Genomic DNA, 25,468 nt, shown 5'->3' on the forward strand with positions numbered 1-25,468 from the left:
AAAAGTACAGGCTCTGACTGGTGTGGCTCAGTGGATTGAGCACTGGCCTGCTAACGAAAGGGTTGCTGGATCGCCAGTTTGATTCCCAGTCAGGCACATACTTTGAGTTGCAGACTAGGTCCATTTGGGGTTGTGTGAGAGGCAGCCAATTGATCTTGCTCTCCCTCTTTCTCCCTCCGTCCCCATTCCTCTGAAAATAAATAAAATATTTAAAACAAAAAGTATGGGGCTATAATTAAACAAAGATAACAATGAAAATACATGAAATTCAGATAACCTCAGAGAAATGTTCTAAGTAGGAGATTATGAGACCAAGAATCTCAGGTGACACCAGTGGTTTTCCTAGCCCCAGACGTAGGTTACTTCAGTTCAGTTTTAATCTACTAGACATTTTATCAAGCAAGTTCCTGTTTGCAGATGTCCCAAACCAGATCGGGGGGTTTCAGAATCAAAAGAACAATGGGTGCCAGATCCACAGCCTGGCTCTGGAGTCAGAATCGTGGGTGTGAGGACATAATTGACTGAATCCAGATCACATGCTCATGTTCCTGTGCAATGGATGCTGCGAAAGCGAGTATCTGGCCTTGGGAATGTCTGAAGTGGGAGGCAACGGAGAGACAGATCCCCAAGTGCAGGAAAGGGATTCTGATGCTGAACAGAGAAAATAAAGTGGAGGGGCATAGCTTGAGGAAGGGGAGACCAGTTCTGCACCAACCTGCTCTGTGACCTTGGACAGACCCTGCCCTTCTCTTTGCCTCAGTTTCTCCATTTGTTAAAGGAAGGGAATGTACACTTTTCCCCATATTCTCCTTAGGAAGACAGACATTTAATATTAAAGACTCTTCTTACTGAAACCAAAGTTTACTTGGTGAAAACATGTTCAAACACTGGGTGTTTTATATAGGATGACGCACAACCAAATTCAGACTGAATGAATATATTGACCTCCATGTCCCCGAGGGATTTTTTCTGTAAGACAGAAGTTGTAAACCACGTATTGTTTGAGAATCTGATAAAAACTAAGATCCCTCTCTCTAGAAAAATGCACATAAGACTTCATTTGGTTTCAAGGGATTTTGAATGAATAAAGATGCCAACTGTCATTCTTTAAGTAACTTTGAGGTGACTTTATGGAACCCCCTGCTGTCTACTAAGGTTTCTTAAGGAAGCATTGCATCTATCACTCATTCATTGTTTATTGAGCTCCATTTGTGAGCTGAGGATATGGCCATGAATGAGAATGAGGTCCCTGCCCTCAAGAAGGTCCCAGTCTAGTGGCCATATTGATGCATAGGTAATCATGGCCAAGCACAAGAAGAACGAACCACCAGTGAGGGAGCAGAGGCTGGTGGGGTCTGTGGGAGGAGGCGACACCTGAGCTGAACCTTAGAGGATAAAAGTTTCTCATATCTGGCAGGAGCTTCAGTTGAGTGTGGCAGAAATTCAACTCAAAATGGCTTATGCAAAAAAGGGAATATACTGGCATAAGTAACTGAAAAATCCAAGGGGTGCCTTCAGGCATGGCTCTATCCAGGTGCTCAGATCTAGCCACAAGTTCAGGACTCCATGCCTTCGTTCTCTTTCTGCTGCTCTGGAGGTTTTCCTCTTGGCAGGCCCTCCCCTAATGGTGGTAAATGAGAAGATATCCCCATTGCTCCGTCATCCTCAATGTATAGATTGCTTTGGGTAGTATGAACATTTATATGATAGTAATTCTTCTTATTCATGAACACAGTATATGCCTCCACTTATTTGTATCTTCTTCAATTTCTTATAATTTTCTGAGTATAGGTATTTACATCCTTGGTTGAATTCATTTCTAGGTATTTTTTATGCAGTTGTAAATGGGTTTATTTTCTTAGTTTCCCTTTCTGATAGTTTATTATTGGTGTGTAAAAACACAACTAATTTCTGGATATTTATTTTGTATCCTGCTACTTTACTGAGTTTATTTATCAGTTCTAAGTAGAATTATGGTAGAATCTTTAAGGTTCTTCATGATATATACAGTATCATGTCATCTGCTGGGAAAGTATTTTTAACTAGGCACATTATAGCCTGAAACAGGATTGGAATTCTATAAATAAAAAAAGGAAAGGGCTCTTTCCATGGCTGCTTCAAGTTGAAACTGAACATCTCTTTCCCAGCCACTGGCTGTCAGAAACTCATTGAAGTGGATGATGAACACAAACTTCATACTTTTTATGAGAAATGTATGGCCACAGAAGTCGCTGCGGACGCTCTGGGTGAAGAGTGGAAGGGTCGTGTGGTTCGAATCAGTGGTGGGAACGACAAACGAGGTTTCCCCACAAAGCAGGGTGTCCTGACCCATGGCCGCGTCCGCCTGCTGCTGAGCAAGGGGCATTCCTGTTACAGACCAAGGAGGACTGGAGAGGGTAAGTGCAAATCGGTTTGGGGTTGCACTGTGGATGCCAGTCTCAGTGTTCTCAACTTGGTCTTGTAGAAAATGGGGACAAAGATGTTCCTGGTCTCACTGATACGACTGTGCCTCGTCGCCTGGGACCCAAAAGAGCTAGGAGAATCCTCAAACTTTTCAACCCCTCTAAAGAAGATGATGTCCGCCAATATGTTGTGAGAAAGCCCCTAAACAAGGAAGGTGAGAAACCTAGAACCAAAGCACCTAGATTCAGTCCTGCTACTCCACGTGTCCTGCAACACAAGTGTCGGCGTATTGCTCTGAAGAAGCAACGTACTGAGAAAAATAAGGAAGAGGCTGCAGAGTATGCTAAACTTTTGGCTGAGACGGTGAAGGAGGCCAAAGAAAAACACCAGGGACAAATCACCAAAAGACATAGGCTGTTCTCTCCGAGAGCTTCTACCTCTAAGTCTGAGTTCAGCCAAAAATGAGGTCTTCTAAGAGTAACAAATAAATAAGGATAAACACCAAAAAAAAAAGAAGAAAAAGGAAAGGAATGTGAAGTGGTGTAGCTGCTACACAAAACAGTGTGAAGTGTCCACAAACAATCAGAAATAGAATTACCATATGATCCAGCAATTTCACTTCTGAATACATACCCAAGAGAATTGGAAGCAGGGACTCAGAGAGAATGCACACCCATGTCCATAGCTTCATTCCAAACAGCCAAAAGATAGAAGTAACCCTAGCGTCCATTGATAGATGAATGAACAAACAGAATGTGGTGGAGCCACATTAATATTCTGCATAATACAGCAGCATATTATTCAGTTTTTTTAAAAGAAAATTCTGGCACATGCTATCACATGAATGAATCTTGAAGACATTAAGAGAAATTAAGCCAGATGCAAAAGGACAAATACTGTATGACTCCATTCACATGAGGTACTTAAAGAAGAAAGATTCACAGAGACAGAAGGAAGAACCGTGGACGCCAGGGGCTGGGGGAGTGGGGGGAGTGAGTGAGTGAGTGATAGACAGAGTTTCAGTTTAGGAAGGTGAGAAAGCTCTGGAGGCAGGATGATTGTACAACATGAATGTGCTTAATGCCACTGAACCAAACACTTAAAATTGTTAAGGTGGTAAATTTTGTTACGTGTATTTTGCCACAATTATTAGTTAATTTTTAAAATCAGAGGATAACAGGGGAGTGCCCTAGTTGCAGGTGCTAGCGGTGTGCAGTTGCACCTGCACCCAAGGCCAACGGTTGCATGGATTCAACCCAGAAGGAAAGAGCTTGGGATTCCAGGCAGGACGAAGGAGTCACCATGCGTCCTAAGGCAGAGAGTGGGGAGACTGGGCACAAGCCTGTGGGCCCCTTCAGAAATTTCTGATGTTTTTTTTCTACCTGGACTCCTACAGGTTCCGGCAGCGGGCGTGAGGGCGGCCTGAAAGAGTGGTGGAGAGGCTGTGCCGCCCTTGACCCTGAGGCCTACGCTCACCACGGTTGATGCAAGAGGCTGTGAGATCCAAGGTTGAACATGTGGTTTGGGGAAGCTTTGACCAAATGGTTTTTTCCCCTTTCCTTTCTTTTTTTCCCCTTTCCTTTTTCCCACCTCCCTCTCGCCTTCCATCCTTTCATTCTTTTTCTTTTTCTCTCTTTCCCTCCCTTCCCTTCCTTTCTGTTTTTTTCTTTTTCTATTTTTTTCAAAAGGTTTTATTTACTTATTTTTAGAGAGAGGAGAAGAGAGGGATAAAGAGGGAAACATCAATGTGTGTTTGCTTCTTACGCACCCCCTACTGGGAACCTGGCCTGCAACCCAGACATGTGCCCTGACTGGGAACTGAACCAGCAACACTTCAGTTCACAGGCTGACACTCGATCTGCTGAGCTACACCAGTCAAGGCTATTTTCTGTTTTTTAATCGTGGCAAAATACACATAACCATAAAATGTACATTTTAACCCCTTTTTAAATGTACAGCTCAATGGCATTAAAGTTCATTCACATTGTTGTGCAGCCATCACCCCCAGCCATCTCCAAAACTTGTTTTTCTTCCCCATCTGGAACTGTCCATCAGACACTAAGTCCCCAGCCCCTGCCTCCCACCATCTACTTTCTCTCTCTATGACTCTGAGTCCTCTAGGGACCTACTGCAAGTGGAATCACACAGTATCTCTCTTTTTGTGTCTAGGTTACTTCATTTTTTCTTAATGACACAAGTAATAAGTCATACCTGGAAACGACAGCCTGTAAGACATCAAACATCACAGGAGGACATGGAGTGAAAAGCACTCGCTGGCTCAGATTGGAACGCAGGGCTCTGAGCTTCCCAAGGGGGACACCGGTTGCTACCCAGAGAGTTGACATGCAGCCTTAGGTGGACTAGAGTCCCACCCTCCAGCCCCCCTTTGTGCCCACCCACCTCCACCTCTCAACTTTGGTTCCTTGGCAGTCACAGAAACTCGGGTACATAGGGTCTGTTCTCCGCTACGTGCAGAGACACACCTCAGCTTTGCTACACCGGGGCTTGTGCCTGGGAGGCCTCACAGCCCAGGCCTTTGCAGAACAAGAACACTGCTGGCAAGTGGAACCTGATCCCAGCCTTTGGGACCTCCTGTGGCATCTCCGCCAGAATGTAAACAGAATCTGACCCTTCCTCATCACCTCCATGACCCACCCAGGTCAGCCCCGCCATTGCTCCCCTGGGCTGGGCAGGCACCTCCTTCCCGATTTCCCAGCTCCCACCCTGGACCTCTTCTTCAGTCTGTTCTCCCCACAGTGGCCAGAGGGTGCCTGTGGGCAGTGAGTCAGGTCCCATCCCTTCTGCGCTCAGAACCTTCCACGGCTCCCACCTTAGTTGGGGCCAAAGCCAAAGTCCTCCCTGCTGCTCACAAGGCACTGCACCACCAGCCCCTGTCACCTGCCCACCGGTACCTGCCCCCACACAGTCCAGCCACACTGGCCTCCCTTCTGCTGAAATGTTCTGACCTCAGTCCCACCTCAGGTACTTTGCACCTGCTCTTTCCTCTGCCCACAATGCCCTTCCCAGGTCCATTGTGTTATCCTGGCGTTACCTTAAATGTCTCCATCCTCGGAGAGCCCTCTTCCCTTTCCACTACCTGAGGTCAGCCCAGCGGCGTGAGGGATGCTGCTAATAGTCTCTGTCTCGCTCCAGGTGGTGGCTGTGCAGCTGTGATGATATAAAACAAATCTCTGGAGCGGAATACCTGAGGCTTGTACACTTCATTGTATGTAAGTGATATCTCAGTTAAAACGTAATAAAACGGGCCCTCTCACACCAGTCACTCCTCTTCCTGTTTTCGTGAATTTGGTTATCCAAACTCATCTTGCCGGTGGTTTGTTTCCTGCCTGTCTCCCCGCTGGAGGAACACCAGCGCCAGGAGGGGTGGGACCCTTGTCTTGTTTCTGCTGCGTCCTCAGCATCTAGAATGTTGCTGAAACAGAGTAGAGACTCAGGAAAGGTTTGTGGAATGAGGAATAAGTAGGAGGAAAGGAGACCCAGAAAGGAGAAGTGATCTGTCCACAGTCACAGCTTGGCTTTTAATGGCGATGGAGTGCTGACTCCTCCCACTTCCAGCCAGACTTCCCACCACCCCAAAGCTTTCCAGGGCCTTCCAGATCATTCCAGAGATATCAAAACCATTCAGGAAACTCTCCACCTGGGAGCAGTCTCCACCTGGTAAGCCGTGCATTTCACATGGACATATTTTATTAACCATGACAAAGTGAGGACCGTTCATGTTGAACTTTTCATTTCAGGGTTTATGTGGATTAATAACCCAAGACAAGTGAATTTCCTGCTCTCCTGGCCCCTGCCCCCAACTCCTCCCCAGGCCTCCTGTCACTCTCCCTTGCCCTTTCCATGACCTAACCGATGAGTCATCTGCCTAATTTACCACTCTCAACCTTGATGGCCTCCAGCGCTTCCCACTTCCCCCAAAATAGTCTCCTTCTTGCAAGGAGCATGCCAAGGGCTCTGGTGTCCATCTCAGTTTTGTTTCCACTGCCCGCCACTCCACACACGCCCCCCATCCTTCAGCTGACGTCCCCCCACCCCCGCCCCGCCTCCGCCTCAGCACCTCCTGGCCTGCTGGAATCCTGCCCATCGGTGGCCTGCCTTGAGAGCCACCGTGTCCTCACCCGGAGACACTCTTCAAGAGACATTCTGCAGTGAAAGCAGAGACTGCAGAGCAGGGCGCACGGGCGCTACACTTTCCAGAGGAAAGAAAGGAGGGGACTCCAGCGTGCTTACGTCCTTGTTCGTCCTTAAAATGTTTCCAGAAGGACTCACTCGGATCGGAAGCAGTCCTAGTTGTCAGCGGGAAGGGGACCCGGGGGCCTGGAGCGGGAAGAGGTTTCTCACGAGGTTCACCTTTTGGACTTATTTACGTAGTTTTTTAAACTAAACTTTATGTTTTAAACAGTTATAGGTTCAGAGCAAAGTTGTGTGGCCAGTACAGAGATTTCCCCCACACAGTAGTTCCCCCATTATCTGTGGTTTCACTTAACTCAACTTCAGTTACCAGCAGCCAATATTAAGTGAAAATTTTAAGAATAAACAATGTATGCCTTTTAAATTGTGGGCCGTTCCAAGTAGCGTGATGAAATCTGTCACCATCCTGCTCCGTCCAGCCAGATGTGAATCACCCTGTGTCCAGCGTCTCCACCCTGTGGACGTCCCCGGCCCCTTATTCACTCAGTGGTCATCTCGGTTATCAGATTGTAGAGGCATCAGAGTGCTTGTGTTCCAATCACCCTTGTCTTACCAAATAATGGCCCCAAAGTGCAAGAGCAGTGATGCTAACAATTCGGATATGCCAAAGAGAAGCCGCAAAGGGCTTCCTTTAAGTGAAAAGGTGAAAGTTCTAGACTTAATTTAAAAAGAACCAAATCAGATGCTGAGGCTTGAAGAGCGATGGTAAGGATGAATCTTCTGTCGGTGAAACTGTGACTCCTGCTAGTCTTGCTGTCAAACCTCAGATGGCAAAGGATCTCATCACGTGTCATTTTGTCACCTCAAGTCATTGCAAGAAAGGTGACTACAGTCCCAGATATTTTGAGAAAGACTGAATTCACATAACTTTTATTCTAACATATTGTTAGAATTATTCTATTATTAGTTATTCTTGTTAATCTCTTACTGTGCCTAATTATAAACTTTACCATAGCTTTATACTGTATCTTTAGGACCATAAGACACACCTAGGTTTTAGAGGAGGAAAATAGGAAAAAAATTTTTGAAGCAAAAAATGTGGTAAAATATTTAATAACCTGTGACCCCGCTCCACCCCCCCCGCCGTCCCTGCCCATGGCAAGCCAGGTAAGCTACATTTGGACTATAACACGTACCCCCTTTTCTCCCAAATTTGGCAGGGAAAGTGCGTCTTACAGTCCAAAAAACATGGTAGATTTAGAAAAGTCACAGTATAGACAGAGTCTGGTACTATCCGCTGTTTCAGACATCCAGTGGGGGTCCCGTGTAGCCTATCCTCTGCTGATAACGGGGGACCACTGTACCATCTCTCCCCACAAAACGACCCCCACGTTCCATGTCCCCAGCTGTAGTGAGACATGTGTTACCATCAATAAACCTACGCTGGCACGCCACCATCACCCTGAGTCCATAATTTCACGGGGGTTCATTCACTCTGTGCCGCACATCCTTTGGATTTGGGCAAATGTGTAAGTGTGCGGTGACATGCATCCGTGACAATATCATACGGAGCATTTCCATTCTCCTAAAAACCTTGTGCTCCATGTGTTCATCCCCCCCCACCAGCCCCTGGCAACTGCTCATCTGTTAACTGACTCCGTAGTTTGCCTTTCCAGGCGAACGTCACGTAGTGGAAGTATGCAGTTTGTAGACTTTTCTGAATGGCTTCTTTCACTTGGTAATATGAATTTGAGGTTCCTTCAAATCTTCTTATGGCTTGACACTCACCTTTTTAGCTCTGACTAAATATTTCATTGTCTGGGTGTACCACAGTTTATTTATGCATTTACTAGCTGAAGGACACCTTGGTGGCTTCCATGTTTTGGCAGTTACGAACTTCTTCGGTTCTGTGTGGATGTAAGTTCTGTATAGACAGGTTTTTGTATGAACATAGGTTTTCAGCTCATTTGGGTAAATACCAAGTAGTGAGGTCGCTGGACCATATGGTAAGAATGTTTGCTTTTGTAAGAAACTGCTGAACTGTCTTCCCAAGTGGCTGTGGCACTTTGTACTGCTACCAGCAATGCACGAGGGTTCCAGTTTTTCTGCATCCTCTCCAACACTTACATTTTTTAATTTTTATGTAATGGCCATCCTAATGAGTGTGAAATTGTAGCTCATTGTCATTTTGATTTACATTTCCCTAATGATTAGTGATTTTTAATATCTTTGCATGTGCTTTTGGCCATGACAGTAGGGTTTTTTCCTTTCTGTGATGCAAGTGCCTGACTCAAGCTTTGGTGGCCAGGCTTCCGCTTCACAGATGACTGTTTCCAATACATACAGCAGGTCCTTGAAAAACATCGTTTTGTTATAAGTTGATGAGATGCTGTAGAAGCTTAACTCTTGTTTATATCGATTAGCCTGTGGTAAAACTGGTTTTCTTATACGAATCCTTTCGCTTAAGGTCACAGAACATTAAGTGAGGACTTTGTACATTTGTACATTGCCAGCCATACAACCAGACAAAGAGCCAGGCCACTTCCCCCCACTAAGGTTTCATTGTTTTAAATATTTTATGTATTATTTTTAGAGAGAAGGGAAGGGAAGGAGAAAGAGAGGGAGAGAAGCATCAATGTGTGGTTGCCTGTTGCACACTCCTGACCGGGGACCTGGCCTGAAACCCAGGCCTGTGCCCTGACCTGGTATCAAACCGGCGACCTTTCCCTTTGCGGGACAAGGCTCAACCCACTGAGCCACACCAGTCAGGGCTGGGCTCTGTCGTTTTAGAAATCTTGGTTGATTTTGATAACTGACCATTTGGGCTACTTGTTTGTTTTCTCTTCTGGCACCTTAAATTCCCACTCTTATGTTTTAAATTCCCACTCTTATGTTTTAAATTCCCAAATAAAGAGGAGTGAACCCATACACCCCTAGGCCCCCAACCCACAGCCCCCAGAAAAGCCGGGCCCCAGGTCCGTGAAATCTTTCTACCTGTGACTCTGCTGTGTGGCCCCAGATGTGCTGTGTGACCTCCAGATCCTGTAGATAATAAACCTGTATTTTTTTATTTTCCTAATGGATATTTCTGAAAGGCATTTTGCAATCACAGTAAGAACCACAAGGGCTGGCCCAGCCAGAGCACTGGTTATCGATAGGCTAAGACCAACACCAAGTAACTGAGTATTCAGTTCCTTGGCTCATTGTTTAACTGAGCTGTTCGTGTTTGTTGTCGTTCAGTTTTGGAGTTTCTTTATATATTCTGGGTATTACTCCCTTATTAGATACAGGATGTGCAAATACTTCTCTGTTTCAAGTGCTGCCTTTTCGCTCTGTTGATGTTTTTCATTTTTGTGAAGTCCAACTCACCTATGTTTTTCTTGTATTGCCTATGCTTTTGGTGTCATACCCAAGAAATCATTGCCAATGCCAAGGTCATGAAGCTTTACCCCTATGTTTTCTTCTAAGAGTTTTATGGTTTTAATTCTTACATGTAGGTAGGCCTTTGATCCAGTCAAGTTAATTTTCCTCTGTGGTAAAAGGAAGGGTCTGCTTTCCCTAGACTGGGCTGGTTGGCTCCTGTTACTGCAGAGGTGACTCACGCCATCCTGTCTTTTTGACACTTTTACATCTGGAGATCTTTGTACTTCTTTAAGCTCTTCTACCTCACCATCTAGCTCTTTGGTTTTTGTTTTTTTTTTCCTCTCTCCTTCAACTCAGCAACATGAGTATGGATTTGGCTTCTCCCCAAAGCCTGCCCTGCCCTGAAGCATCCAATTCTAGGAAACTTCACTAGTGCCTGAGATTTATGAGCCTGAAGAAAACTATGCATCCTTGCATATGTCATCTGCTGAGACATCCCGCATGGAGACAGACTGTCTCTTCTTGTCCTTCCTCCATGGACCTGCTTATTCAGAACAACCCTGATCCTTCCACCAGTCCTAAGGTAATACTGTCCACTTCTGTAGAGGACAGTACAGTGAAGGAAGGGAAAGCCCAGGTCAAGAGACAGAAGATCAGAACTGTCTTCTCACAGACCCAGCTCTGTGTACTCAATGAGAGATTTCAAAGACAGAAACATCTCAGCCTCCAGCAGATGCAGGAATGTGTTTTCTGGGATTCGGAGGCTTGTTAAAAATCTCAATTCAGCCCTGGCTGGGTGACTCAGTGGATTGAGTGCTGGCCTGCAAACCAAAGGGTCACCAGCTCGATTCCTCGTCAGGGCACATGCCTGGGTTACGGGCCAGGTCCCCAGTTGGAAGCAACCAATCGATGTATCTCTCACACACCCATGTTTCTCTCCTTCTCTTTCTCCCTCCCTTCCTCTCTCTAAAAATGAATAAATAAAAACCTTTAAAAAAAACCCTCAATTCAGGTGAGTGGTTAAGCTACAATATGCTTCACTGATTCCTTCTGCCCCTTTTGTTATTTTACTACAATTCCTAATTTATTACTGAACAAGATTGCAAAAGATGTTTTGTATTTAGCTGTATCATGATAATACCAGTTCAGCTGGTTGGTTTATAAGTTCAAATACAAATAAAGAAAACATCTGTTTTCCCATTAAAAACAAAGAAAGGATCTAACTTCATTTTTTGCATGTGGAGATCCAGTTTTCCCAGCACCTTTTGTTGAAAAACTGTCCTTCCCCTTTGAAGGGCATTGGCACCCTTGTCAAAAATTATTGGACTGCATATGTGAGGGTTTCTTTCTGAGCTCTCCATGTCATCCCGTTGTTCTGCGTCTGTCTCTCTGCCAGCACCACACCGTTTCGGTCACCATAGCTCTGCTGTAAGTGTTGAAGTCAGGAAATATGAGACCCGAAGTTTTGTTCTTTTTAAGATAATTTTGGCTTTTCAGGGCCTGTTGGGGTTCCTGATAGGGAATTTTAGGGTGGATTTTTCTATTTCTGCAAAAGACATCATTGGGATTTTTATAGCAATTGCATGGAATTTGCAGATCACTTGGGTACTATTGACATCTTAACAATATTAAGTCTTCCGATCCATGCGCTCAGGCTGTCTTTCTGTTTATTTGTGTCTTCTTTCTTTCAGCAACATATTTTAGTTTTTAGTGTACAAGTCTTTCACCTACTTGGTTAAACTTATTCCTAAGAATTTTTTCTTTGTGGTACTACTATAATTGAAATTGTTTTCTTAATTTCTTTCTTGGATTGTTCTTTGCTAGTGTATGAGATGCAACTTTTTTGTATGTGTTGTTTTACATCCTACAACTTTGCCAAATTCATGTGTTGGTTCTAACAGTTGCATGTGTGTATACTGTTAGAGTTTTCTACACATAAACCTTCTATGTCTTTTCTACCTCTTCCTTTCCTATTGCCTTTTATTTCTTTTTCTTACCTAAACTAGAACTTCCAATACTATGTTACCGAATAGAAGTGATGAAAGTGGGCATCTCCATCTTTTTCCAGATATTAAAAAAAAATCTTTTTACTTTTGAACCACAGTGCTGTTTTCAACTGTTTGACTAAATGCAAATATGCTTTTTTTCATACCAGCAGCAGCCTCTGCATTCTCAGGCACTGTGCAGCCCCATGTTTGAGACCCATCCTGCCTTATTCTCTCTTCTGAAGTCCTTCAGGACAAAGCGGTATCCTGACCAGTTTCCAATCTCCCCCATCTGCCAACTCAGGGCTCTCCCCATGTTCTCAATACGGGCTTCTTTTGAGCCTGGTGTTCTCTTTGAAAGGGCAGACTGACAGCCCGGGACAAAATATGAATTCTGAATTATCAGAATCCCAAGGAGAGTGGAATTCAGAAACAGCATATCCCTGTTGTTGCAGTCACACCCATGATGCTTTCTCTTATCTCCACTTATTTAAACTTTACTACAGGCAGGTGCTGGAGTTATAAGCCACGGTCTCTGCCCTCACGAGGTCAAAGGAGATAACTGATAGCAAGAAAGTCATGGCCAGTCCTTAATTGCACCTACAGAAAAGCCGGAGACACCTGCAGTTGCTTACTCCTCCTTCCTCTGCTGACTGCTGGGCCAAAGGCCAGACAGTGCCTGCCATGGCTCACCTCTGCAGAAAGGCCTGGCTCCCTCGGTGGAGACCTATTGTACTCTGTGCCGCCTGGTGAACTGGGGAGGTGAAAACCAGGACAAGGAGGGCTATCCATGAGAGTGAGGAAACAGCCTAGCCCGAGTTGTCTCAGATGTCTTTGTCCAGAAGCAAGCCCAGAAACTTTTTTTTATTTTAGCTTTTGTTTTATTGATTTTAAAGTGCGAGAAGGGGAGAAAAAAAGAACACCAGTTTGTTTTTCCACTTATGTATGCATTCACTGGTTGATTATATGTGCCCTGATTGGGGATTGAACCTGCAACCCTGGGGTATCTGGAAGACACTCTAACCAGCTACTCAGCCAAAGCAAGCCCAAGAACTTCAGATGAAGTGGATATCACAGAAAGATTACTTTTTTAAAAAGATTTTATTTATTTATTTTTAGAGAAGGAAGGGAGGGAGAAAGAGAGAGAGGGAGGAACATCATTGTGTGGTTGCTGGAGGCTGTGGCCTGCAACTCAGGCATGTGCCCTGACTGGGAATCGAACCTGTGATACTTTGGTTTGCAGCCCACGCTCAATCCACTGAGCTATGCCAGCCAGGGCAAAAGATTACTTTTAAGTACCTAGGAGAAAGAAAGTCTTCTCTGAAGAGAAGAAAATGATGCAGTTGCAACAGCCAGCCAAAAAAAAAAAAAAGCAAACCCATATATGATGTTTATTACGCCAAAGGTTCCTCCAATCACTTCGCACACACACACTTTTACCTAATACAATAACCTCTGAGCTAATTGCAGAAAAACAATGAAGGCTCCAAGCGGTAGAAGTAGAGATATTACCGTAATCGGTATGACACTGTCCTCTGGGCAATACATGTCCATGTGTGGTGTTAGAAACAGAAGGGGCCTTATGATTTCCATAGGTAGATCAAAGGGAGACTTGGGAAGAGCAGTCCTGGGGATCCTGCTTAGGCCTTTGCACCCCAGGAATGTTCTTTTCAGAGCTTTCGTGACCCTTCCCCAGGCCTGCCCTTACATCTACATAGCACTAGGTCTGCAGACATAGAAGCTAAGTTCCTCTCTGGAAGAAAGCCTCTTCCTGGTCACTCCTTCCAGGCCTGTTGAGAAGAAAGGGCCTCCTACCGTCAGATGGTTAAGAGAAAGCTGGGCTTACAACAGCTGTGAAGCCGTGACTGGGATTCCAGTATTTTCCCAGAAGAAACAGGTCTTGTAATTTTTCTGAAGGGAAATCAAAGCTATAGCCCTAAAATAAGAAAAAGTAGCATATGGTACAAGGAATGGAGTTTAATGGTAGCACATTCATAAATGTTGCAACAACTCCCAGAGTTGTTGGGCAAGTTGGGCGAGTTTATAACCTGCCCATCCTTGTGAATTTGCCCAGGTGAAAGCTAGTTATCTTATTTGACCGTGACACTGAACCTGCCAAGTAAGGGAAGAGGGCATTATTTTCTGCCCTTTCCAGGTTGTGCAAGCTAATTTACTCACCCAAGGTCTGTCTGATTCGAGTTGGGACTCTTAAATGCCACTCTGCTTATACACCTCTTCCTTTGTATTAATCACTTTTTCTGAGAGTTCCACTGTCCCCTTTCAGCCTCTTTTCTGCCTTCTTTCCTGGGTTTCCCATAGGCATGCTGTGAGCTTAGTGTGCCCTGCCAAGCTCAGTTTGTAAACCCCAGAGAACTCCGCTTCTCCTTGGGGGCACCCTCCAAGGCTGCCAGATGCTTTTGTGAGCCTTTTTGGCAAAGGGCCACTGCAGCCGCACAAACCCAAAAGCTGCTGTCTATCCATCAGCCCTGTGTGGGTTCGGCAGTCAGGTTGGTTCAGCCCCAGCAGCCCCGCTTTGTTGTGATCTTTCTTTGGGGAGAGGAAGCAGCCTGTTCATTCATCTCCTCCTAAAAGAATAAATCATATTTATGTCCAGACTCCAGGCTTTGGGTCAGTTGATTTATGAGATGTTTTTGCTCATAATTCATCCAAGTGATGGATCCCACAAGACAAAATCAGTTTTTGCTTGTACTTCTGTAAGGATTTTATTTAAACGCCTCATTGACTACCATTTATACTGTGATTTGGAAGAACCATCTAAAAAAACTATATAGGACTAAACTCAGTTCAACTCTATATACAATTCCTGAACAGAAAAAGGCAAATATAGAAAGGAAGGGGAAATTTTTTCAACATCTAATTTTCCCTTTTGAGGCAGAGGGGACATTGCCAGTAGACAATTATATGATTTGGAAGAACAGTTAATATTTGGACACCAAAGAGAAAAGTAGCAATGAGAAGTTGTGGAGAATTTAAAGGACATCTTTCAGGAAACGCATTTCCAGTTTGGGGAGGCTCAACTCCACGGGCGACCTAAATTCGAAAAAGCAAGTAGCGGGCCCTGGCGCGGCATTGGAAAGCCCTGGAATCCGTCAGGGTTTCATGGGTTAAAGGGGCCCATGTCACATCAGCCGTTCGAAACTCCTCCTCTCGCCTCGAGGTGAAGATATTTGAAAATCACCCCACTGCAAACTCCTCCCCCTAGGAGAAACCTCACATTGATATGCTGCAAATGACCCGGGTCCGCGTGCAGTCGCTGCCCGGCTGCGCGAAACCCAGGTTCCTAGCAGGGGCCAGGTTGTTGCTGAGAGCATGAGGCTGTGCTGGTTGTTCGCCCTGCTTCTTGCCGCGGTGGGGGCTGCAGGTAAGGCTGGCGCCAGGCCCCCGCGCGGGGTGGGTGAGCCCCCCGAATTCCAGAAGCCCCTTGATAGTTTTTTGAAGGGGTCAGGGAAAAACCACTCCACTCGTGGGAGACGTGGGACAATGGCACAAAGTTCTCCAAAACAGCCGGGGAGAACATCAAGGGGCGCGACGGTTTGGGGAGACAGAGGAAACGGGATGCGGCTTTCCCCACTAGTCCCGTCGAATGGCGATTCCCCTTGTCTCCCTCAGACCCAGGCACTGAATCTCCAGCTCTGGGGAAGCTGGACCCTCCTCCCACAGTTACTCTAGGAGCGAGGGTGACCCTTAGCTCGCCTGCTCAGCCTACAGGTCCCTGTGAGTGCTCCCTCGAGCCCGCCCGCAGGCAGGAGTCACCGAGGCGGCCAAGTCGACTTTATCCTGCTCGAGGGCGCCACTGGCTCTAGGAGCTGAGCGGAAGGCGTCCTACCGGCTCATTTCCAGCGAGCTTCTGCCCAAGGCCAACGCCTCCCACCCCGCCCCCAGTTCCGCCCCCGAGCTCCCATTGGGCGCGATTCAAACAGGCGAGCCGTGAGCCTCTCCTCTTGAGGCGGGAAGTCGGGTGCCTCCCTTTCCCACCAATGGGAGGCGGTAACTGTGGAGGTGCGTGCGTGTGGGGCGGGGCTTGCGCAGGACTCGCACCACACTTAGTTCACAGTGAGGCAGTCGGAGGCGACCCCATCTTTCACTCATGTCCTGGGCTCCTATCACAAAGAAGGTGACACTTCTCAGAGCCCTGCAGCCGCCTCCTGGAGTATGGACAGGGGGCCCGCCGAGCGCCTAGTTCCCCTCGGCGAAGGCCGCGGTTTCCTCTGCGATTTGTGCCCAGGGCTTCACCCCCACTTTGCCTTCGAGGCCGCCCTCGCTTGAGACGTGACACAGACGGGTCCCCGGACCACCTTCAGAGCCTTGGTTCTTTCCCAGACTGAAACGTTTCCTCTGAAACGCCCTCCCCCCGCCCCCTCTGTCGGACGGGAAAGACAATTGGGGGCGGGGCAGGGACTGGGAGGCAGCAACCCATACGGATCCCTCAGAGCTGCGTTGTGGGTTCAGAGGCCCTCAGTGGTTTCAGTTGAACTGTTTATGTGACAATTTTTCACTTGAGGGTGTTTCAAATTTAGATTTGGGCAAGAAGTTGGTTGGTGCACGATCCTGAGTGGCTTTAAATGAGCTAGCAGAGGCATTTGACCTTTCCGGATGATAGATAAAGACTGTCCTTTTACTTTGTATAACCTGCTCAACCCATAAAAGGATTGGGATTACTTGATTAACAGGATTTCGGAAACCGTCCAACTCTTGGAATCCCTACCTGTGATACAGGTTTCTGCTGGGAGGGGGGAAAGGGAGGCTCCAACAGGTTGCAGACACAGCAGAGGACTAGCGTAATAATTCAGCCACTAATTGTGAAGTAGAGGGAACTTGGCTTGGTCAAGAGATACTTGACTAACCAGTATTTCATTTGCTGATGGACTCGTTCCCCAGGAGGAAATAATGGCAGTGAAGCCTTGAGCAAGATGCATTGCTTACTTTGGTTTTCTCTCCCACTGTGTGGCTGTGGATCTGATGTATCTATCTATCTCCTGTTCTCAAGGTCTTCATCCCCATACATCTATCTCCTCTTCTCCAGGTCTTCATCCCCATTTTGTCTTCAAGATGGTCCTTGCCCTTGGCCAGCCCAGGGCATGTCACAAATGTGCCCCATGGCCATCTGAGTCCTGATGTTTTTCCCAGACTCTTGGGAACTGGCAGCTACTTCTCTCTTCTGATGCAAACAGGATGTGGAGCCCTGGTTGCTCCAGCTTGCTCCTGGGCTGCCTTCAAGGCATTTCAGGTGGGGTGGGGGGGTTTCTTGTCTGTTTCCTTTGGAAATGAAAGTAGTCAGAGTTGGACCTTCATTTAACCAGATCGGAATCCCTGAACAGCTGTCTGACAATGGAGCAAAAGTATGAAGGCCACTACCGTAAGAAGGTATATTAAGATTAACCAAAAAAGCAGGCAATTCCATAGATTATCACAGATTCTATTTATTTGTGGGAAGATTGGGTCAGAGTGGAAGAGAGCCCAGCAGCTCTGTGCAAAGTATTCTCTACTAAAGACTCCCATTACTGCGCCTTCTTAATATTATAACTCAGGTACTAACTATTGACAAGACCAAGGGACAAAGAATGCAGTGGTTCCAGGGCCGTACAACCTGGTGGTCCATACTATCATTATTTATCTGATGGTCATCCTGGTTATTACTAACAAAGGTGTTTATGGCTAGATTTTAAGGATCACAGGTACTCATTAACTAGAAGGATTTGATATGCTTACTAAAGGCAGTGAGTTTGGTCAAAGGTCACAGCATGGAAGGACACAAAGAGGGAAATGGTTTTTTGTTCCCATCTACGCCTATGTAACGGCTGTGTGTGAAGTATCAAGTATGTCAAGGGCACACCCAAACTCAGAGAAAACAGTATCCTGTTAAGAGTTGTATGTGCTTTAGCAACTTCTTCCAGAGCAACAATGGAAAAAGATAGGTAGAGCTCTCTTGAGACTGCAGACCTTTAGGGGAATTCTGTGCCTCATTCTTTCTTTCCAGGCTAGTCCTGCTCTATCTGTAGGTTTCCCCCCTGATAAGATTAAATTCTAGATGCCTTTGTTATTGGATGCTTTGATGGTCCCTTACATTCCATGTTAAGGACATTAATAACATCCACACTTTGCCCAGTTGTCAAGCAAGTGACCATTTGTCACTAAGACGCTGTGGAAGTAACCAGTAGTGAGCACTCCCTGCTCCCCAGTGTTGCTGACAACAAAATCTGTCGTTGCGATCACTCCTGGGGAAGACACCTTGGCATCCGTGTTTGGAAAAGGCCACAGGTAAATTGATTTCTCGTTCATTTTCAGCTGAGTCTGTTAGTTCCAGCCATTTCGGTTTTTTCCAGGAAATGATTCTATCTGCAGTTTTGATTTCCCTTACCACATCTATCTTCAGGAAGTCAATGTAAGAAATGTCCAGATCTGCAGAAATTTTCATGAGTTTGTTTGAGCCAAACTGACAACTGCCAGGAAGCAAAATCTCTACGGACTGAGAAAACGTTCTAGAAAATTGCAGTTTTGCAGCTTATTTTATACATTAGAATCAAAGTAGGAAGCATAGGGAGGGTTACATGAAATCCACTGTCAGTTGATTAAGGGAGCAGGAGAAAGCGAATTGGGGAAACCTCTGAGACTGGATAAAGAGTAAACCGGAGAGACACATAATTCTTTTACATTGGTGGGTACAGGATAGTTAATGACTAACATTACTAAAACTTAGAGATGGTATTCGAGGAACAAGATAACAATGAGGGGTTCTGTGGTCTCATGCTATGGTGCAGAAGTGGTGCCCCAGCAGGTCTGGAAAAGATTACTCTGACTTGTCAAAGCTGTGTTATCTTAGATGCAAAAGGATGGTAGACAGGCTCCCTTAAGGTAAAGGTTAATCTTTGTCAAGGAATCTACAGGCCTAGGACATGACTACCCACCATGACTGTCTTTTAGTTTGGAATTTTTATGTTCTGATTATCCTGCGTGGTTAATTTTAGTCTCTGAGTCTGTAAGGCTGCCATGCTGGCCTCCCCTGAGTTTGTCAGGCTTAGTAAGGGGCCCCTTTTTCATCCGTAAGTCCCATGCGACACTGAACATCAAAGACATTTATTTAATACCTGATTTTTGTGCTGGAGAAAAAGTAGAAATGTATTCTCCTGTTCTGTTTGATAACTGTATTCATAATTTGTCACTCATAACAGGAGAGATTTAACAGCTAGAATTTAGAGATATTTGCAGGGTGAGGGGTCTGTGTTTATGTAATTTTAGGCATCCCCAGCAGGAGGAAACATGGAAGTGAGTGCTCCCTTTTGTTTCTCCTGAAATTTAAATGAAACTGACTTGGGAAACCCAAACCTTGCTTCTGCAACAGGGAGGAAACAAGACAGATGTGCCTTTCCTTTGGGCTGTGGTGTTCAGAACAGAACTAGATCCGTCCCCTTGCTCTGGATGGTCCTGTCTGCTGTGGGGACTCCCAGCTGATATGTTGTTACTTGAGCTCCCTGTTTCTGATTGCTGTCCCACCAGCAAGACCCTGGGACTTTGTTCTCAGCTAACTGCTCTCTGGCTACACCTGTAACAGTACAATCTATCCACTTGTCAAACATTGGAACTGAGCCAGCTGTCGAATGACCTGGTCTGATAGAAGTAGGTAATAGTGGGGTCTTCCTGTCGGTGAGGTCTTCTGCCATCTGTAACTGGCAAATATTTGGAGAACTGTTACCAGGTGAAGGCTTGAATTCCAGGAAAGGGGTTTATTGTTTTTTATCTTTATACGTCTTTAAAGGGTCCTAGGATGTTGTTATTATTTCCAGTGGCACCTGTTGTGTATAAGATGGGTCCTTATGCCAAGGTTGGGCAGCAGGAGCATTAGTGGTGTGGACAAAAAAGTGTTTCCACAGAAAGTAACTTCACAGGATATTCTAATCATAAATCCTAACTGAGAAGGTCATGGGGGGTAGTCACACCTCAGACGTGAAACTTCTTCAGTAAAAGGCCATCTCTGCCTTAAGCAAGCCCTGTCCATTGTTTCTGCGCATCTAGGTTGGCACGCCTTTGAAATAAGTGTGACCACCCTCAAGACAGCACATAATATTGTTAACTGTCCTGTAATCCAGTCCCCACTTTGCTTTCTTCCACCTTCATGTAATGTTCCTTCCGTTCCCTCCTTAACCTCAAATGCATGAAACTGCAAAACTGTCAGTTCTGCAGAGCATTTAAGATCTCGCTTCCTGGCACCTGTTGTCAGTTTCGCTCAAAAAAAACCCAAAAAACCCTCTTATACAAATTCCTCACAGGTTTGGATGTTCTTCTGTCGACAGTGATAACCAAAACTTTGAGCACAAGAGGAGGAGGGGGGTGAGGACAGAAGCTCCTCCTCTGAGACCCTCATTGCCAGGGCCCCTTGCCTTAACTTCCTTTTTAGTTTTGCTTTTTTTCACCCTAAGATTCCTCCTATTCCAATTGCTTTGTGTCCATCCTGTGTCATTTCCTCTTTTCAGCATGACTACGATTGTGATTCAGTTGGGAGTCACTGGGGTGTGTTGCAGAGGCTTCTCTGAAAGAGATATCCTGTTATGATCCGTGGTCAGGCAATACAGTTACTATACCAGTACATGGTGCCCGATTCCAGAGCTCAACTCACTCCCTCCCCTCGTCACTCCTACCCCCTTCTACCCCTGTCTCCACTGCCTGGACCTTGTAAGTCACACTTACCAAGCTCTGTTGATTCTTCAAATCACTCCTTTATTTATCTGTTTATCACCTCTGTCTTCCTTGGGGCCCCCTATATCTCTTCTAATCTCAGTGGAGTGGCTTCCTAATCTTTGTCAGGAGCATTGGAATTGAGCTTTGAAGACCCAGAGTTTTTATTTATTTTTTAAATTGTGGTATAATTAACATACAATAAAATGGACAGATACTAAGTGAACAACAGTCCAGTGAGTTTTTATACACAGCTGTTTCGATGTAATCACCTCCTGCTTGGATACAGGCTATTTCTAGCTTCCCAGAGAGTTTTCCTGTGCCCCTTTCTCTAATTACTCACCTCTCCCTTTCCCGACCCCAGAGGCAACCGCTCCTCCGAGCCCTATTATAGATTAGTTTTGCCTGAACTAGAACTTCACATGAATGCAGAGCACATACCCTTGAACAAAATGCTCAGCAAGTCATCTGTATGGACATGTTCCTTAGCTATTTGTTCCTTTTTATTGCAAAGTCCTGCCCCATTGGATGAACACATCACCGCCGCCCCCCCCCCCCCCCCATTGTAGGCTGAGTTTATTACGTCAGCATCTAGGCATGGCTCTGTTTTTATTTTTTTATTTTTTTAATGCTGTGCCTCCTCCTCATGGTTTCGGGTGCTCTGCACATTCAGAGAAACGTCTCTAGTAGTAAACTGTAGAAGTGATTCCTGAAAGTACAGTCTTTGGGTAGGGCTCTTTTTTTTCCCCAATCTTTAATCCTCACAACATTCTCTTAAAAATAGGGACCAGTCTCCTCCCTCATTTTACAGACAGGGAAACCGAGACCTAGGAGGATTAAGTCAGCTGCCCAAATCGGTCTAGTTAAATGGCAGGGGAAGCTTGTCACACCCAGGTGTGTCTACCCAACTCCCTACCCCGCCTCTCGAAACCAGCATGAAAGTGCTGGGGACCCCATCAGCGTAGACATGGGGAAAGGACTCCCTTCCATGGATCCCTTTGCCAGGAACACCAAATCAGATTTCTCCTTCTGTCCACATATTTGTGAACTCAAATACTTACATGCATACATACATAATGTAAGTAAATAGGTAAAATAATTTATTTTTAAAAAGTGATTTGTATGCCCTGGCTGAGTGACTCAGTCGGCTGGAACAACGTCCCGTGCTCCGAAAAGGCTGCAGGTCCAGTCCCTGGTCAGAGCATGTCCAGAAGGCTACTGACCGATGTTTCTCTGTCTCTCTCACTTCCTCTCTCTCTCGAAAATCAATAAAAACAGCTCTGGCCCAACTGGCTCCTTTGGTTGGGCATTGTCCAGCAAAGCAAAAGGTTGCTGTTTTGATTCCTGGTCAGAGCACGTGCCTGGGTTGCAGCCAATCAACTGGTGTTTCTCTCACATCCATGTTTCCCTTCCTCCCTTCCCCTCTCTCTAAAAATAAGTAAATAAAATATTAAAATAAATAAATGAAATCAATAAAAACATATCCTTGGGTGAGGATTGAAAAAAATAAAATAAAATAAAATAACTTTTTCAAGAAAAAAAACAACAACAACCCAAGTGTTTAATTGTGCTCCACAGACTCCAGGACAGTGAGGTGGTCATTTTGCAAGGTCCTCCAAAAGTCCCAAAAAGGCAGAACATTCCTTGACAGCTGCAGTCAGGTCATAGAAAATTATAACCCATCTTACCTTTTCTTGGCACCTTATAGCTGTAGTAACAGCCTGCCTGCCTAGTGTATAAAGGTAATACACTCTGGGTAGTGGAACAGTTTCCCAAAGTTAGCCAGAGGACAGTAGTCAACTATAGCAAACATTGTCCCCTTCTCCAGGAAGGTGGTTTTCAAACTGGTGGGCATTTAAAGAAAATATCCAGTTGGTGTGAGTGTTGTCCTGATACACCAAGACTGGGGGTTTGATCCCCAGCCAGGGCACAGACAAGAATCAACCAATAGACGCATAAATAAGTGGAACAACAAGTCAATGTTTCTCTCTCTCTCTAAAAATCAACAAATAATTTTAAAAATTTTAAAATCAGCCTTGGCTGGCATAGCTCAGTGGATTGAGTGCGGGCTGCGAACCAAAGTGTCGCAGGCTTGATTCCCAGTCAGGGTACGTGCCTGGGTTGCAGGCCATGACCCCTAGCAACTTCACATTGATGTTTCTCTATCTCTCTCTTTCTCCCTCCCTTCCCTCTCTAAAAATAAATAAATAAAATCTTTAAAAAAAATTAAAAATCAATTGATAAAAGGAAAAGCCTTCTTAATCTTCTTACAAGGATAACAAAACATACAAGTGATACATCCATAAATAAAAACTTATACTTTACATACTATTTGCCTACAGAACATCTGATTCATGAGGAAAATTCTGTTAGCTGCTTTTATTGGTTTTATCTTATTTCCTTATTTATTAAGTATAAAGCATGCTGAGATAAGCCAGATCAGAATTATTAGCCTCATTGTTTAGTTTATATAGGAAATCAAAGTTTATACTTTGAACTTCAAAGGTTATTATTATCAGAGTCACCAACTAATAAAAGTTGGCTTTCATTCCAGGTTACACACATCAATATATTTAATTTATTTTTCTTTAAGATTTTATTTATTTATTTTTAGAGAGAGGGGAAGAGAGGGAGAAAGACAGGGTGAGAAACATCAATGAGAGAGAGAAACATCAGTTGGTTGCCTCCCGTATGCACCCCATGGGGTGCTGAACCTGAAACCCAGGCATGTGCCCTGACCAGCATTGAACAGGTGACCTTTGCTTTGTAGGATGACGCCTAGTCAAATGAGCCCCACGGGTCAGGGTTCAAAACATTTTAAATTAAAGTGTACTATTCAAAATGAAATTCTGTCAATATAATTTTGATCTCTTTTCCAAGGTGCAGAAATCATGTATTCAGCCCTGGCCACTGTGGCTCAGTTGGTTAGAACACCATCCTGTAACCAAAGGGTTTCAGGTCCCATCCTCAGTCCGGGCACCAACGAAGGGCAAATGACCCATGTTCTTCTCACATGATGTTTCTCTCTCCCCCTTCATCTCTCTCTAAAAGCAAGAAAAATAATGTCCTTGGGTGAGGATTTTTTAAAAAATCAATAAAATCAGGTATTTATACATTTACACAATGGAATTCTATGCAGCAGAAAGAAAGAAGGAGCTCCTACCCTTTGCAACAGCTTGGATGGAGCTGGAAAGCATTATGCTAAGCGAAACAAGCCAGGCAGTGAAAGACAAATACCATATGATCTCACCTTTAACAGGAACCTAAACAACAAAACAAAGAAACAAGCAAAATATAGTCTAAGACACTGAAATAGAGGACAGGCTGACAGTGACCAGAGGGGAGAGAAGAGGGAATTTCAGGGGAGAATGGGACGGGTTTACAGGAACAAATTTAAAGGACACAGGGACAAAAACTAGGGGGAGGGTGGTAATGGGAGGGAAGTGGGGAGAGTTGGGTGGGTGGGCTGGAATGGGAGTAAAAGGGAGAAAACTGTACTTGAACAATGATTAAAATAAATAAAATCATGTATTTAAGGATATTTCCCCAAAACTCCAAACACTAACTTTGTCATTGCCGTCTTCTTCTTTTTAAATTTTGAGAGTATGTTCATTAAAAGCTGGGGAGACTGACACAAGGAAGGACTTAGCATAGAAGAAGTAACAGGAAGAAGCCTAGGCTGGGCTGCTTCGGCTCACTGGGAAGTCAGAGAAAAGGGTCCTTGGGGACGGGTTCACGGGGTTGGCCTGGGACGAGCTGCCCCTACCCACTGCTCCTCTGGTCGCAAGTCTCACGAGGTCTCTTAGAGTTAGGAGATGTGTGCCTGTGGGGGAAGAAAAGGAGGGAGGGAAAGACACAGGCATGCTACTGGGAGTGAGAACGTGCTGCTTTGTCTTCATTTTTATCTAAAACACAGTTTTTTTTTTCTAGGAAAAGTTTTCTCATTACATTTAAGCCTACTGTTTCTGTTCCATTTCCTTTGACTTGACATTCAGGTGTCTGATTATCTTTGCTGCTGGGGTTCTGCTCTCTGACCTCCACATTAACAATTTATCATAATTTTTCTATTTCCATTCTCCCTACTGGAGAAAGCTCCTCCAGTTCTAATGGTTTTGCAGTGTCAATGTTCCTCAGTACTGTTTCCACTGCGGGTTTATAACATGCTAAGTAATTTTCTTCATTGATGTGCATGAAACTTCTATTATTTTGTTCCCAGATCCTAATGGATTCATACTTTGGACTCAGCAACCATTCTGTCAAAGTCTTATACATTGTTGACAAGTCTTACTTTTGGATGTGTTTTTGCCCTCTCCGCTATACTTTTGGTTCATGAAATTTACATTGCTGTGCATGTTTCACTTTCTGGGCACCTCAGTGTTACAATAGGGTTATAGGTTGTGTGGTCAGGTTCTGACCCTGGCATTGAAACTTTCTTCCCCTTTCCTTCTCTTTTATTGAAAGACAAATGTGAGAGAAATGAGTTCCTGTGCCACAATGGGAAATGCATCTCCTACAAGTGGGTTTGTGACGGGAGTCCTGAGTGCCCCGATGGCTCTGACGAGTCCCCGGAGACATGCAGTGAGTGCCCTTTGGGTGTGACACACATGCAACCCTTTTTGATGGTAGTAGGTGACAAATGAGGTGGATTTTGGCCATCAGACTGATATATTTAACAATGAGTTGGGAGATGGGGAGTGAAGGTATTACTAAAACTTCCCTTGAACAGCTTTCTTTTTTTTTAGAACCAGAGGGGAAGGGAGGGGGAAAGAGAGGGGGAGAAACATCAATCAGTTGCCTCTCCTATGCCCCCAACCACAGATGTGGCCACAACCCAGGTATGCCCCCTGACCTACAGCGACCTTTCGGTTTTCGGG

At 45.1% G+C, this 25,468-nt stretch overlaps 2 protein-coding genes and 1 pseudogene across 2 annotated transcripts in view; 2 read left to right on the top strand and 1 right to left on the bottom strand.

Annotated features, from left to right (window-relative positions):
- Positions 1–1,300: 1,300 nt before the first annotated feature.
- On the top strand, positions 1,301–2,868 carry LOC123828526 (40S ribosomal protein S6-like). The gene is given in 3 exon segments (XM_045853581.1): positions 1,301–1,330; positions 2,123–2,456; positions 2,459–2,868. Coding segments are annotated over 3 exon segments (774 nt in total).
- A 12,263-nt stretch (positions 2,869–15,131) lies between these two features.
- Positions 15,132–25,468, top strand: part of LDLR (low density lipoprotein receptor) — a 35,637-nt gene continuing 25,300 nt past the window's right edge. Inside the window, exons 1-2 of the mRNA XM_045853023.1 lie at positions 15,132–15,285; positions 25,056–25,172. Coding sequence (XP_045708979.1) covers positions 15,234–15,285; positions 25,056–25,172 — 169 coding nt within the window. The 5' untranslated portion in view covers positions 15,132–15,233. The remainder of the gene's footprint in view (positions 15,286–25,055; positions 25,173–25,468) is intronic.
- LOC123828628 lies at positions 21,154–21,319 on the bottom strand (annotated as a pseudogene).

This window comes from Phyllostomus hastatus, unplaced genomic scaffold, assembly GCF_019186645.2.
Source record: "Phyllostomus hastatus isolate PE091 unplaced genomic scaffold, TTU_PhHast_1.1 phas_contig_98, whole genome shotgun sequence".
Lineage (NCBI taxonomy): Eukaryota > Metazoa > Chordata > Mammalia > Chiroptera > Phyllostomidae > Phyllostomus > Phyllostomus hastatus.